The sequence below is a fragment of the Thamnophis elegans genome, chromosome 6 (genome assembly GCF_009769535.1).
Source record: "Thamnophis elegans isolate rThaEle1 chromosome 6, rThaEle1.pri, whole genome shotgun sequence".
NCBI lineage: Eukaryota > Metazoa > Chordata > Lepidosauria > Squamata > Colubridae > Thamnophis > Thamnophis elegans.
In genome coordinates, this window is record NC_045546.1 from 23,705,430 (window position 1) to 23,720,840 (window position 15,411).

The 15,411-nt window shown below is 39.5% G+C and overlaps 1 protein-coding gene across 1 annotated transcript in view; it reads left to right on the forward strand.

The window, feature by feature from the left end:
* The window catches only part of MTUS2 (microtubule associated scaffold protein 2), a 222,546-nt gene that overhangs the window by 112,258 nt on the left and 94,877 nt on the right, over positions 1-15,411 (forward strand). The window contains exon 4 of the mRNA XM_032220483.1: positions 6,629-6,790. Coding sequence (XP_032076374.1) covers positions 6,629-6,790 — 162 coding nt within the window. The remainder of the gene's footprint in view (positions 1-6,628; positions 6,791-15,411) is intronic.

The following is a 15,411-nucleotide window of genomic DNA, read 5'->3' on the forward strand; positions in this document are numbered from 1 at the left end:
CCTTAGATTTATATTCAGCTTCATAATGCTCTACATCCCTTTACAAGCAGTTTACAGAGTTAGCATATTGTCCCCAACCATCTGGAATTAAGTTCTTGGTTAGCTGTTATTAATGCTTTATATAATTTTGGTGTAAATAATCTAAAACATATGTTCAAAAGTTTATTTTTTTTCAAGTTTTCTTGCTTAGCTTTTTACTTTTGATTTTTCCATGACTTACAAATAATACTGTGACACATGCCTTCCCTTAAATGCATACCAATCAATCAATAAATTCATAAAATATCTGTAAGAAAAAAATATGTTTTCTAAAAAAATGAAATTTTTAATAATGCTATATTTACAGACCATCTGGATAAAATTGAATTACTCAGTTTTGTAAGAAGTGATGTTACAAGGGGTTCTCCAAATGTAGCAATAACACCTATGTTATATTTATTAATCCACTCAGTTACAGATTGAGATACAAGAAAATAATCTAGAGAAAAACAGTTATGATATGGAAATAAGAAAAAAGAAGTATAGTATTTCTGCAAAGAACTTAAAAGTTGCCTTAGAGGTTATCTTATAATCATCAAATCAAATTCTAATATATAAGCAATACTTTCAACTATTCCTTAAGTGAGATAGATTTGCAATCTAATGTGGAATAGATACATCAAATATTAAAGTCTCAAGCCATAATTAAATTATCTATAAACAAAGTAAAAAGTGTACAAAACCTCAAGGTAATATAACTGACAAATTCTTGGTAGGATCATAACGCAGCATTCATTAAACTTTTAATCACCAATATTAAAAATATTATTTTGAATTATTGCTTGTTCCATCACAAATTTGCTAATAAGAATTATTGCACCTCTAACAGATCTTAAACTTCCACAAATGTATCACTCTTGCCCAAATATACATTACTCAGGAAGATGGGAGAGGAAATATTGGGTATTAACAAACCCATCCAAAGAAAATTCATAACCTGCCAGTGTTTATGCATGGTATTGTAAGTTAATTACCCCACTCAGCAGTAACAATATTAACTGGAAAGAGACCATTTCAGCAATAAAACAAATAGGTAGCAGTATTCCAAATGAAAACTTTTCTCCAATCAACACATAATTTTCCTAGTCAAATACGCTTCTCCCAGTTACATATAATTCAGATTAAGAACTTTTTCTAAAACGTTGATGAGGTGTTAAAATACTTGCAGACTAGTATAGACACCGATACTCAAATTCTGTGTATCCATGTATTCAAAATAAGAAGATAGGCAAGGGTAGAAGTTTGGACACCTTTCAGTCCATTCTTTGTAACTGCTACAAAGTAATGCAGCAGTTACAAATACTGAGTAAAGTATATTTGGGCAAGAATAATACATCTGTGAAGTTTAAGATCTGCTAGTGGTGCAATCATTCTTATTAGCCAAATTTGTGATGGAACAAGCAATTATTCAATAGGATATTTTTAATATTGGTGATTAAAAGTTTAATGAATGCTGTGTTATGAAGTTTGATATCTGCCTTATCTCTTGCTTTGAATCTGGATATCTATACACAAATAGTAATTATAAACTCAAGATGTGTGTTTAACTTTGTGCCATGCAGAAACTGTGCCCATTTCTGATCACTTAGGGATTTATTAAACATGTGATTTAACCAGAGTTGCCTACACTTTTACATGCAACTCTGGGGATCTGAATTTGGGGAGAGCTGTTAAATCTGTTGCATCTATTTAGCATATGTGATGTTAAAAGGGTAAACAGAAAATTGGGGTTAAGGGACGTTCATTAAAATTCTTCCATAGAGGAAAAATTGTTTTGTTTTATCCTTTAGTATTCATAAATTGAGTCAAATTGCTATAAGTTTATTCTGTATTATTGGAACATCTCACCAATATCCAATTCACTGTTTGCTGCATGTATCATTTCATTCATGTTTCTTGGAAGAAGTTCAGTTCTGGACAGAAATGATGTTCCCTGGTTGAGCTGATGTAGGTCATCATCATCATCATCACCATTTGATTGATGATGTTGGTCATCAGAGGTTGACTTATGTCTAAGCATCTTGAATATTCTGACCACTGAGTGACTTTGAGTCCTGAATCAAAAACCATAAGGGTCTGATCAGTAAGGTACAGATGTTACAAGGGACAAAGTGAATCCCATGTTACAGATACAGAAACCCGGTGACTAGATTTGACTTGAAAACAGCGTCCGCCACTGAATCTGATGTCAGCAGGTTAGCTTAGAACATATTTTCTCATCTGGCCAATCTTCATGTGGAGTTGTGGTCTGCACATCTAGATGTTATTCAAGTCGGCAGACAGCTGAGTTGAAATACAGGGATACAAAGATTTTCTTTCCCAGCTTGGACAGTATCTTGTGTTTCATCTGTTTCTTGCCTCTTCAAACAAATGGATGTCACAAAGCCACCACAACCACGTATGTGCCTTGCAAGTCGAGCCACATGTGCAGTTTCTTTTAGGATAAAAGGATTTTTTTTCCCTCTGTGTCTGCTCAATGATCACTGAAAGCACTCTTTTTTTTATTTAGCAGTATGTTGTCTTGCTCAGGGTCCATTGGGAAAAGATTGTAAATAAATGAAATATCTAGGATTGGAGTCAACATAAATTATTAATTATTCTGGAAAAGATAAAAAGCTGCCTCACCCGGAGCCAGATTTGCTCAGTGGTAGTACTCCTGCTTTGTAAGGAGGATACGCCATATTTACCCCCTGAATGTGCTCTGAAAAAAATCTTATAGCACAAATTTTGAATATTCCGTGCCCAAAGCATTGGGAAGTTCCTATTGGGCAGAATAAACAGTACCAGGATTGATCAGCCAGTACTGTAGCGTGACATGAGGTAAAGTAATTTGTTATATTCACTGTGTCTCTTTCTACTTTTATATTTTAGGACTGGGTTCAGTATCCCAAGGTTTTTTCCCTTTACAATTTCCTTATTTTTACAATCATCATTGCAATCCTTTACTTTGTGCAATTCAACAATTCCCTCAACAGTTCAATATTGCCTTCTTCAGCTAAGGAATAATATATTTTTTAATTCTTTTTTTCCCAGAGAACGTTTGGTCTCAGTCTGTTTTTGATATATAAAAAGACCTAAGTGCATACATTAATAGTCTCACTGGGTTACATTAAATGAGCATCTTCTAATATATTCTTTCTTGGTAAATAAGTAGGTCATATTTCAGGCAGCCTTCTTTTTCTTCTCACAATAAACATTAATTACTCAAACTTATGTTGTTTATCAAAGGTTCCTATTTTTTTTCTATTTTGTATGAAACAGTTTGAAAAGATTCTCTTCTTTTAAGTAACTAAAGAGTCTTGTCAGAAGACCCAGAGGAGATGACATAACTTCCCTTGACACCTCATACTTCAAATAGAATGACTTCTGATTTGGAAGGAAGCCAGATTTGTAAATTGAAATGTTCTCTGTATAATAAATTTACACTAAGAGAAAGGGACTCAAGAGTTAGGAGATTTCAGTAAAAGTATCTGACACATTCTACTTGGCAAATGATCACAGAACATTTTATTCTTAAAGGCAACTTCTACTGTGACTGAATATTTAAAAATATTGGACAGGGAAAAACAAGCAAAACCCCCTCAAAACCCTGTAGATAAAAATGTCCAAACAAACTTAGTGTGTTCAAGCAATGCCTTAAAATATAGTTTAAGATGTCTGTGGGGAGACGATCTAAGATGAAACAAGTGATGAAATACAGAAATTGTCATGCAGAGACAGATGTTGCTGAATGTCATCTCTCTGCTGGCAGAAGGATGAAATTCTACTATCTTCTTTGTCTCATTTCTCTTGCTGTTTTCTGCCCACTGCTTTTATCTCTTGCCTTTATATAAGGAACGTCACCTATCAAAACAACAGTCTGAAAGGTCTTCAGAGAGAGAAATACTGTAAGCAGGGTCTTCTTGCACAATTACACAAAAGCAATATCCATCACTGGTGGTATACGCGTCTACTTCATACACAATAGCTGGTTCTAAGCACACTACTGCTTTCACTGAAGCAAGAGTGGCACTAGTGAGGGGTATGGACTATAGCTTTGAAGGCCCTCAGAGAAAAGCATTTAATCTGCCATCTGCTCTGGGGAGCCCTAGCTGTCAATCACAGAAGGGAAGCAACCAACCAATTTTTCAGGGATGGCTGCCAATGTGTCATTGAGGAATCTCAAGTGTTTAGATGGGTGGTAAAAATCATCACCAAAGCTAACCGTGGAAACATTTTGGTTGTAGAAATTGAGGTATAGATGCAAGTTGTTCATTTGACCACCAGGACAGGTTGTAAAGATAATTTATAACCCAGATTCAGTTTTTAAAAAAATTCCTTCAGAAGCCAGCACTGTTGTATTCATGCACAGTAAATTAAATCCGCTACTATTATCTAGGACTAGATAAGAAACCTGGGGCCAAATTATTTGAAGAGCTGTCAGGGAACTGTATATAATTTGTTCCAAGAAACCTATTTGGAGCCTGAAAATGCTACACAACCTGTCTGTTTGAGGCCTGAGCTGCAAAACAGAGAGAGACAGAAAGAGAAATACCCAGTTTCCTAGGATAAATTACTGTTGTGCTGTTTAAATCGAAAGTGGAGGTTGGTAAATAACAAGACGGTTGTAAAAATCTCAATTGTAACTTAAGAGAACCAGGTTTAATTACTGGCTGTTAATTCATGGTGCATGATTATTATCCTGCAATAAAATATCATTGTTAAACATTAAAAATATTTACTCCTGTTCCTGACTACTCATTAGCTTGTGATTTTGCTTCCCCTTTGAACATGGTTGGATTCCTTTTGTTTTCAATTTTTAATGTTATTGGTTAAAGGTCAAATGGGTTTTCAGGAATGTACATAGATTTTAGATGCTGTATTTTCAATTAAGATTCACGTGGTTTCCTTTTAAAGGAAGCTGTAAACTTTGTGAAATACACAAAGGCAAGCAAATTTGTATTCTCCCTATGCAGCTCCCATTACTCCCAGGCAGCATGACCATCGATCATAGGAGGACTAGTCCAAACCTTTGGAGACCACTAAGTTTGTCATCTTCCCTCTGTGATTAAAGGCCCTTTTGGGGTAATGTAGGTTTTTTTTTAATTTCCCCCTTAGTTCTAGGTTGCTTTTCTCCTTGATTAGTTTCCATCCATTGCTTCTTGTCCTACCTTCAGGTGCTTTGAAGAATACGGTAGCTTGACTCCTTCTCCTTTATGGCCACTCCTTAGACATTAGAACACTGTTATCATGTCACCCCAGTGCTTCTTTTCATTAAGCTAAACATACCCAATTCCATCAACTGTTCCTTATATGTTTTAGCTTCCAGTCCCCTAATCATCTTGGTTGCTCTTTTCTGTACTTTTTCTAGAGTCTCAACTTCTTTTTTATATTATGGCAACCAAAACTGAATGCAGTATTCCAAGAGTGGCCTTACCAAGGCACTATAAAGTGGTATTAACACTTCATGTGATCCTGATTCTCTCCCTCTGTTTATGCAGCCTAGAACTGTGTTGGCTTTTTTGGCCGCTGCTGCACACTTACAGCCTGTTTCAGAGTTAGGATGACCAGTGGTGTGCTTCTGCGTGGTTGCATGGGTTCGGGTGAATCCTTAGCTTTGATCACTGGTTGGGCTTGCCCACCCACCTTTGTGCTAAGCTATCCATTTATAACTAACTTTCTGGCTTGTTCCCTCCACCCTCGCTGCCCAGCTGAGTTTCCTGCTGCCCCTGCTTTACTCACCGGAGCAGTTGATTACCTGCTTCTTTGAAGCTCTGTTTCACTCCCAAAGGGGCTCATGCGAGCAAAGCTAGTGTGCGTGCATGCTCACAATCAACAAACCACTAGTGAACATAAGTGCAGCCTACTTCTGCGACACCCACAGTCACATGGCTATCTTTGGGCCACTTAGCAATCAACTTACGTTTATGGCAGTTTGAAGCATGCTGTGCAATTTGCAATGGCTTTTTGGTGGGGGGGGCTTGGTGTGCTGGTTTCTGGCAAAAAAAACAAACCCATTCCTTGGGGAGAATGGATTTGCTTAATCAAAGTGACACTCATTTAAACCACCATGGTATACACTTAAAAACAGTCATAACTTCATTCATTCATAACATGGCTTCCAAGAGCCTGTAATTCTGAGCTAAGTTATGGTTTTAAGTCAAGGATTAAGTCACTGTATTTTATTTTGTTTTTGGTGAACTGCACAGAGTTCAGGGGGTATAAAAGTTTTAATAAATATTCAGACTTCTCAATTTACTCTCATCTGGATGTTCTGAGTTTTCATTCTTGCAATGCTCTGAGATGATGATAGAGTGAAACAGGTTAGGAAAGGCTGACATGTAGTTGCTGCCAGTTCCTATTTCCTTCCTTTCATGCAAGCAGCATTTTTCCTTTTAAAGTGTTTTTTTTAAATAAAAACAGAATTTAAAATTTACAGAGCCCAACTGACTCAATCCTCTCACCATGTATGCATAGGACAAGCATCATTTAAAATAACAGAAGGCTTTTTGATTTGCCTATGACATTAAATAATGTTATCATTTCTCTGCACAAGGCACACATCTATTTTTAATGTAGTTCTAATTGGGATGATTTTGGTTTCCTGCAGGTTCAAGCCTTGGAAATGAAGAGCAAATCATTCTCAAGGCAGCTGAACCATCTAAAGAAGCACTTAAGGGGGCCAACAGAACTTCACTGCAGGCGTCAAATAGCACACTGATTGCCCGCAGGAGTCTACTTCCGGCACCAAAGACAGGAACAGCACCGGCTGGTAAGTTTTTCCATGTGTCAGACTTCCTATGACAAGTCCATCTATTTGTCTCTGTATTTGTGTATGTGCAACCAGTATTGTTAGGAATATAATTCTAACGATTGAGTTGGCAATATATAAATCATGTAACAATGCTATACCTGCTTCTTTAAATCATGCTGTAAAATGTGATTGGTTGCTGTTTTCCTCAATCGGCCATAAGAGGGAGCCAGAATGACTGTTAGCTCTCTGTTTCGTTAGATGCTGGGCTGATCTGATCTGAGGTGGCACAGTGGTTAGAGTGCAGTACTGCAGGCCACTTCAGCTGACTGCTACCTGCAGTTCAGCGGTTCAAATCTCACCGGCTCAAGGTTGACTCAGCCTTCCATCCTTCCGAGGTGGGTGAAATGAGGACCCAGACTGTGGGGGCAATATGCTGACTCTGTAAACCGCTTAGAGAGGGCTGAAAGCCCTATGAAGCGGTATATAAGTCTAACTGCTATTGCTACTGCTATTGCTATCTGATCTGAGTGTTTTGGAAGCTGGCTGTTAGAAAGTGCCATGAGCTATTGTAAGTTTTGCAACTGCTAGCAAACTTTGAGTACCAGACTGTTTGTATGTTAATGGACTATGTTACTTGGATTGTCCCTTAACTGAACGACATTGATGACTGACTGTCTTAACCGTGTATGACTTGGAATGTTTGATGGCCTCTGATACCTCTATTTCCACGAAAGTAAAAGCCTATTTAAACTGCAGTGTCTCTGTATGCTGGTTTGTGTGTTCTCCAACACAACTCTCACAACGCTTCTCTGAATGTACTCGCTCTCCCAATGGGGAGCTTACCTAACAAGTATATATTTTAGAATTTTGTAGTATACTCACCTCTAATTCAGAGTAGATTATGGTACCTACAAAGCATCCAAATATGTTTTGAAATACGTGCTCAAATCTGTTTAATACTTTAGAATTAAACAGTTATTGCCGTTTAATTGATCCAGAATTTTAAAATAAATTCTTACCCTGGAATATTCAACCATGGATGATCAACCTGACCTTGTAAGATATAAAAATCAGGGATCCTCAGTAGGTCTGTGCATTGAGCCCGGACATTTATAGCTGTTATGGCTCGCCAGCGGCCAGTGGAACTGGCGGCAGAGTTGAGCAGTGAGGAGGTTGGGGAGGAACATGGGCCAATCCTGAAGACCAGTGAAGGCTCTGACAAGGAAGGCTCTGCATTGGAGGCAGAGATGGGGCCAAGGCCATCTGGCAGTTTTCAGTTATCTTTAGAGCTAGACAGCAATTAGGCAGAGGAACAGCTGGAGCTTGTTCTCAGTGTGCGCATGCACAGAGCTGCCAGAAGAAAAGAACAGCTCAGAAATCAGGGTTGACTTGGGAGTAAAGCCACAGGTCGACGGTGAATGGCTCCTCCCATAGGAAATAAAAGAGGAGTAAAAGGGGAGTGTACTTTTGCAGGAAACAATTTGTTTGTTCATTAGTTGGTTCCTTTCAGAAGTGTGAAGATCTGTCCATGAATCTATGTGCCAAGTCTTTCCTTGCACTGCACTGTGTTTGGGAAATATTTACATGGCAGCTTTCCAAGATAGATAAGTTCTGTGGTCATAAATTAACCTTTGAAGGACTGTTTACCAGGCCTTTGGTGAATGTGAATGGGAGGAAATTCACATTTGTTTAATAAAAGGGGTTTTGCCGGGACCAGAAATCTGCTTTGTGCTTTTTGGGGAAGCATAGGCCAGAACAATAGCAGTTTTGTAAGCATATTCACTTGTAAGTTTTACAAACTTCCTCAGCATCAAGAATCTTGATAAATCCCTGTCCACGAGTTATTATTGGAAACACTGAGCCAAAAAAAAGTCTGCTGTGAATGGCGTTCCCTTATCAGTTGGCAGCCCTTCAGTTAGCAGGCTGTAGAAGAGACATTCCCAGTACATTTCTTATGAGGGGAGAACTTGTACACGAAGATGTCCATCCCTCTGCCAGAGATATAAAAACCTTAATTGAAAAACCAAGAGCAGAACTCTGAAAAACTTGGAACGGAGGTTAGAGAGTGGGAATTGGCTTCCATTTTCCCAACAATCTCTGAAGAAAGCTTAGAACCTCTCGAGAAACTGGAGAAATCCCAAAAAAATTGAAGCAGAGGATAGTTCGCTTTAAAGAAGTCTTCTCTTTGAGTAGAAATAAATACATGAGCCAACGAAGAATCCGTTTGATAGGTGTGTGTGATGACAAGTCAAATTTTCCATATTTCTCTCTGCAGGCAGGGAACTATTTTTATTGGTATTTCAGATTGGGTTCCAGAAGGTATATTTTTCTCTACAGGATCTTCTTGTAATCAATAATATTAATGGGAAACTGTCTCCTGATGTTACAGATTAGATCAGCATCATTTCCTAATCTGTTTGGAGCGTTGGATTTTCTTTGAGAACATTTTACTCAAGTTACCAGCAGCTGTGTAGTTTATTTATTTATTTTTCAGCATTGAACGCTTGCATTTTCAACACTTGATGGTAAAATTATGTTATTTTGTTATTCTTTTTAGATAAAATTGTATTTTATTGATCTCTGCTGAGGATGTAAGAAAGAGCTAAATCATACTGTCAGTATTTCTTGCCCAGGAGTTTGCATTACTGAGATTATTGGTTTTTCATAGAATTATCTTGTTATTACCATAAAGGCTAAAAATTGTGAAAATGCTATCTTTCACACATGCCGGGTTTAGGAAATGGACACCCAACTGAGAACAAATGGTAGCAGTGGAAACTACCAAGCCCATTACCCTAAATCAGGAATAGACTCTGGGTTTGAATACTCAGAAACCTTCTAACCTATCAGCTTTCCAGCTTTCTATGAGTTTGGATGTCTACTACAATATTATAAACCAGTGATGGCGAACCTTTTCGGCACCGAGTGCTGAAAAGGTGGAGTGGAAACATTGGTTGCGCATGCTAATCGGGGCCGCACTCCAGAAAAGCTGAGCTTCCGGGTTCTATGCGCATGCACACCTGATGATCAGCTGGCCGGCAGGCGTGTGCAGGCTGTTTTTTGCCACTGTCGGGCACTAGAAAGAGAGCTGATCATCACGCGTGCATGCTTGCCAGAAACCCAGAAGAAAATCAGGCAAGGCCACACTTGCCAAGCGACATGGCTTCACAAGCCACTTTGGACACGCCTGCCATAGGTTCACCATCACAGTTATAAACCTTTAGAACTTTGTTCTAAATGTACGTATATCCGCAAAGGTATCCCTACATGAAAGGGACGAAGTGAGAAAGGCTTGTATATATGCTGTTCATCCATCATCATTTTTGTCCAATATCCATTATCATGTACAGTCCAACTATCTTCATATAATTCATTTAAGTAGTTTGTATGGATATATTAGTGTTGTGCCTTCTTTTCGAACAAGACTGTGAAGTAGTAAGGCAGAAATCTGCTCAGCTCTTTAAATGATCTGATGCTTCAGAAGAGAGACAGCCATAAATGTTTCCATCCATTCATCATCTGGTCTTCCGGTGCTTGATTCATGCTCCTGCTATAACATATAAACCTCAAATAAATCACAGTAATCAGGAAGAGCAATTGAAGGCATCAGGGCTGGAATTATAGAAGTATACCAAAATTGCCCTCTCTAATAGTGACCCAGGTTTTTTTTGGGGGGGGGGGCTTCACAAATTGGTCCCTGGAGAGACTCCAAAGGATGGATGGTTGTTCATAATTGCTAAAAACATGAGTCCAGCCAGTTTCACAGCTTAATGTTGTGGGGTTAGAATGAATGGAGAACCCACTTGGATCATTTGCACTCCAGAAGAAAGACAGGCTGTCAGTGTGGTAACTTTAAATAAATTAGTACTTAGGGATCCCTGTTACCAGGTTGGTTTCAGAAGCTGTAGGTCCTGGTGATTTTGCTTATGATATGAGGGCTTCAAGAAAGAGAAGAGTATATAAAAGACGGCTTTATCCGCAAAGGGCCAGATTAGTCCTTCTGTAAGCTGATTTTTAAATATTAAAACTGGTAAATCTTGTTTATAAGAAGCTCTCAACGGAGAAGAGTCATGACAACTCAAAGGAGAGGATATCTCTTTAGTTATTTGCTCTATAAATAAGGTATAAAAAGGGTGTGAAAATCTTAATGGCTTTATACCTAACTAATAAAGCATGATTTGTGTCACCCTTTCAGCCAATACATTTTTATTTTGTGGAAATGCTATACTGTAGATAATCATTTGACACATTCATGGTAATGCTATATAGTTTTTAATATGATCTGCCTTTGAGGGGAAGTATGAGTGGGTCAGTGGCTAAGTGAGCTTGTCGATCAGAAAGGTTGGCAGTTTGAATACCTAGTGCTGCGTAAGTGAGCTCCCGTTACTTGTCCCAGCTTCTGCCAACCTAGCAGTTCAAAAGCATGTAAAAATGTAAGTAGAAAAATAGGAACCACCTTTGGTGGGAAGGTCCATGCACTTAGTCGTGCTGGCCACATGACCACAGAGACGTCTTCGGACAGCGCTGGCTCTTTGGCTTTGAAATGGAGATGAGCACCGCCCCTAGAGTCGGGAACGACTAGCACATATGTGTGAGGGGAACTTTTACTTTTACCTTTATGAGTGGGTAACCCAAAAGGGAAATATTCAGGTATAGAGAGAGAGAGATTAGTTAGCAATAGCAGTTAGACTTATATACCGCTTCATATGGCTTTCAGCCCTCTCTAAGCGATTTACAGAGTCAGCATATTGCCCCCAACAACAATTCATGTCCTCATTTTACCCACCTCGGAAAGATGGAAGGCCGAGTCAACCCTGAGCTGGTGAGATTTGAACAGCCGAACTGCAGAACTGCAGTCAGCTGAAGTAGCCTGCAGTGCTGCATTTAACCACTCGCCACCTCGGCTCTTTAGTTCCTCTAAAATAGTCTAAAACTTTGACTATTTCTGCTTTATTTAAATAACTATTGGCAAGGAAATGACTTCACTAAAGTTTCAAATTGGAGCTTTTGAAATGGATAACTTTTTTCAAATGGATAGCTGAAACTTTGTGTGAGTTGTATTTCTTTCCCACATCTTTAAAATACTTATTCATTGAATATTAGTTTCATTCAATTTTATATACAAAAAAAAGGGGGAACACCATACCGAGGAACCACGAAAATGAAAGCTCACTTTTTCTTGGAGAGGGTGGCCCTGTATGTAAGGATAGATAATGGTTTGCAAGTGATAACAGTGATAAGCCAAAAGTGGCGCAGTGGGTTAGAGGGCAGCACTACAGGCTGACTGCTTCCTACAGTTTGGCAGTTCAAATCTCAATTGCTCAAGGTTGACTCAGCCTTCCATCCTTCCGAGGTGGGTAAAATGAGGACCCAGATTGTTGGGGGCAATAGGCTGACTCTGTAAACCACTTAGAGTGGGCTGTAAAAGCACTATGAAGTGGTATGTAAGTCCAAGTGCTTATTGCTATTGCTATGAAAAACTAACTTTGTGACCAATAGTTGCATTTTCAACCTTTGCTGATCAGTAAAGCAAAAGTAAGTTGAACCACAGATCCTAAGCACAGTGGTGGTTTCACCTAGCAGTTGCTTCACTTAATGACTAAGTTATGAGTCCCAATTATAGTTGCTAAATGCTACCTATATTGTCCAGTTCTGTAAGGATGGCATGCAGGAAAAGTAAGTATCACCTGGATTTCTAAAATGATCTTGATTGCCAGAAGGATAATGTAACACAACCTTGAAAGTCTGCCAAAGTAATTATTTCACACAACTTACACCTAGCGTTATTAAGTCGGGTTTCTCTGAGGCTTTTTTTCACACTTCCCCCTTATCCTCCCCTCCCCTCGACTCAAAACCTTTATTTTAATGTCCCTGTTTCCTGCCTTCAGTATCTTGCTGCCTCCTTTATATTAGGCATTCCATCATATTTATGGATTCAGGTTATGCCGTGAAATTCATTGGGAGTCAAGGCAGGGTCTACAATATTGGGGGTAATAAGCCAACAGCAGTGCATGCATGCTAACAAGCTGGCTGCCACTTTCTGCATCCATTCCAGTTTCCGAATGGTTTTCAGAGGCAGGCCCATGTAAAGCTCCTTACAGTAGTCCAGTCAAGGGCATGATTTGCAATCAAAAATTCTGCTTCTCCAGATATGGCCAGAGTTGATAATTGCTATTGTTGAATGCATTTTTGTGGGTTCTATAAAAAAAAAGTCTGAATCTTTAAAATAAAGTTTAGACTATTGTAATACACTTTACATGGCGCTAGGGATTCGCTAGGGATATGAGGGATACGGTGCCTCAGTGGCTAAGAAGCTGAGCTTGTCAATCTGAAAGGTCGGCAGTTTGACAGTCCGAATCCCTAGCGCCGTGTAACGGAGTGAGCTCCCGTTACTTGTCCCAGCTTCTGCCAACCTAGCAGTTCGAAAGCATGTAAAAATGTAAGTAGAAAAAATAGGGACCACCTTTCGTGGGAAGATAACAGTGTTCCATCTGCCTTACGCGTTTAGTAATGCCGACCACATGACCATGGAGACCTCTTCGGACAGCACTGGCTCTTCGGCTTTGAAACAGAGATGAGCACCACCTTCTAGAGTCGGGAACAACTATCACATATGTGCAAGGGGAACCTTTATCTTTACCTTAACCCACTTTACCTGGGGCTACCTTGAACACCATTTGGAAACTCTAACTGGTGTATAATGGAGCCATATGGAGCAAGCGGCAACTGGATGGGCGGGGGGAGCGAGCGAGGGGAGGCAGGCAGGAGGGAGCATTCCGGTACTGTGCCACTGGACCAACGGGTTCCAAAAGGTATGCTAAATTTCACAAATGGATTCTAGCGTACCGGCAACCCAACCCTGCTATGTTCCCAAGACTCTGAATGTGCCATAGTTTTCATTTCCTGCCTATATTGCTAACTGACCCAGTATCTTGCTCCCATGTACCGTATATTTAATTTGGTTATGTTTAGGGCTTTTATTGGTTTTACTATTTTTATTGTTTTAAAATTTAATACTTTCATTGTTTCATTGTAATACTTTAAAAAAAAAATTAAGCGGCCCAGATTCACTGACTGAGATGGGCATGAGATTTTCACAGCATGTAATTCTCATTGGGTGCAGTGCACACTCTCAGACTCGGAACAAATATCTGAGTAGTTCATGCCCTTTCGGGTAGTTCTGCTTATTGTTCTCTGCTTTTGAGTGAATGGGTGTATCTTTGTGAGCACCTTCTCTAATATCCGGCCTTTTTTCATTCCAAAAACATACAGCTGAATTCAGAAAAGTGCAACTGCCAAAAGATAATTGGGCTTCCATTCTCTAAGTGCAAATTTAGGACATTTTTTTTTATCCAAATGCAAGCAATAAATTGTCAGTATCTTCAGTTGTAGAAACTCTTCTGCAGTGCCAAATATGGAGAGTAGATGGTGAGGTCCTTTGTTGCAAGATCGCTCCAGCTGTCTCTGCTGTCAGCAAGCAGCAGAGAGATTCATTTCCTTGATGCCCTCCCACGTCTCACTATCAAATGCAGCGATAACCAATATTTTGTGGCTTCAGCTTCCATGCTGTCTTTGGCACCCATGCTGTTCTTATTTCTACCAAGAAGAAGGTTGATGCTGACATCCGTAGGCCAAATGTTTCAATCTGAAGGCAAGATGTTTGTTTATTTGGTTTGCAATGCTGAACTGTGGCAATTGGGTATCATTGCATCATGGTGTTTTGGCAGGTGTCAGGATAGTGATCAGGTGCCAGGCAGTTTTTTGGATCCAGAGACAATTAGCTCATCAGTCAATAAAGAGATTTTTAAGCTTTATTATTAGCTTAAGCAGGGACGCGGTGGCTCAGTGGCTCAGATACTGAGCTTGTCAATCAGAAGGTCGGCAGTTCGGCGATTCAAATCTCTAGCACCACGTAATGGAGTAAGCTCCCGTTACTTGTCTAGCAGTTCGAAAGCATGTAAAAATGCAAGTAGAAAAATAGGGACCGCCTTTGGTGGGAAGGTAACAGCATTCCGTGCACCCTTGGCCTTTAGTCATGCCGGCTACATGACCACGGAGACCTCTTTGGACAGCACTGGCTCTTTGGTTTAGAAACGGAGATGAGCACCACAGCTAGAGCTGGAAATGGTTAGAATGCATGCCCCGGGGAACCTTACCTTATTGGCTTAAGTAAACATCTAAAGCATACATACTAAGCAAGATAATATCCAAATCTCATACAGGCTGCTGGAAGCTCCTGAATGACAGCAGAGATGCCCCAAGGACAGCCAGAATCCACAGTATGTAATGCTAGGTTTCATGTAGAAGCTCCCAACTCATAACTACTGCCCCATAGTTTTTATCAAAACTGGCACCCATGACTTCTCTGGCCCTGCTATGGTCAAAAGACTACAAGATCTGACTTTGACTGGCTGGGAGATGATTCTGGGATGGGAATCAAATGTCTGAGACTTTCACAGTAGAGAAAGCTGTGAAGTTAAATGAAGATTCCCCCAGCCACTCCTTTATCTTTGTTTAACAAGCAAGAGGGGAAAAACAAGAAGGCTAGCTTTTCTTAATATGAAGGAGAAATCAAAATATGTCACTAAAAATGAAATAACAATGGTCTTCCACATTGCCACTACATAAGGGAAGAGATT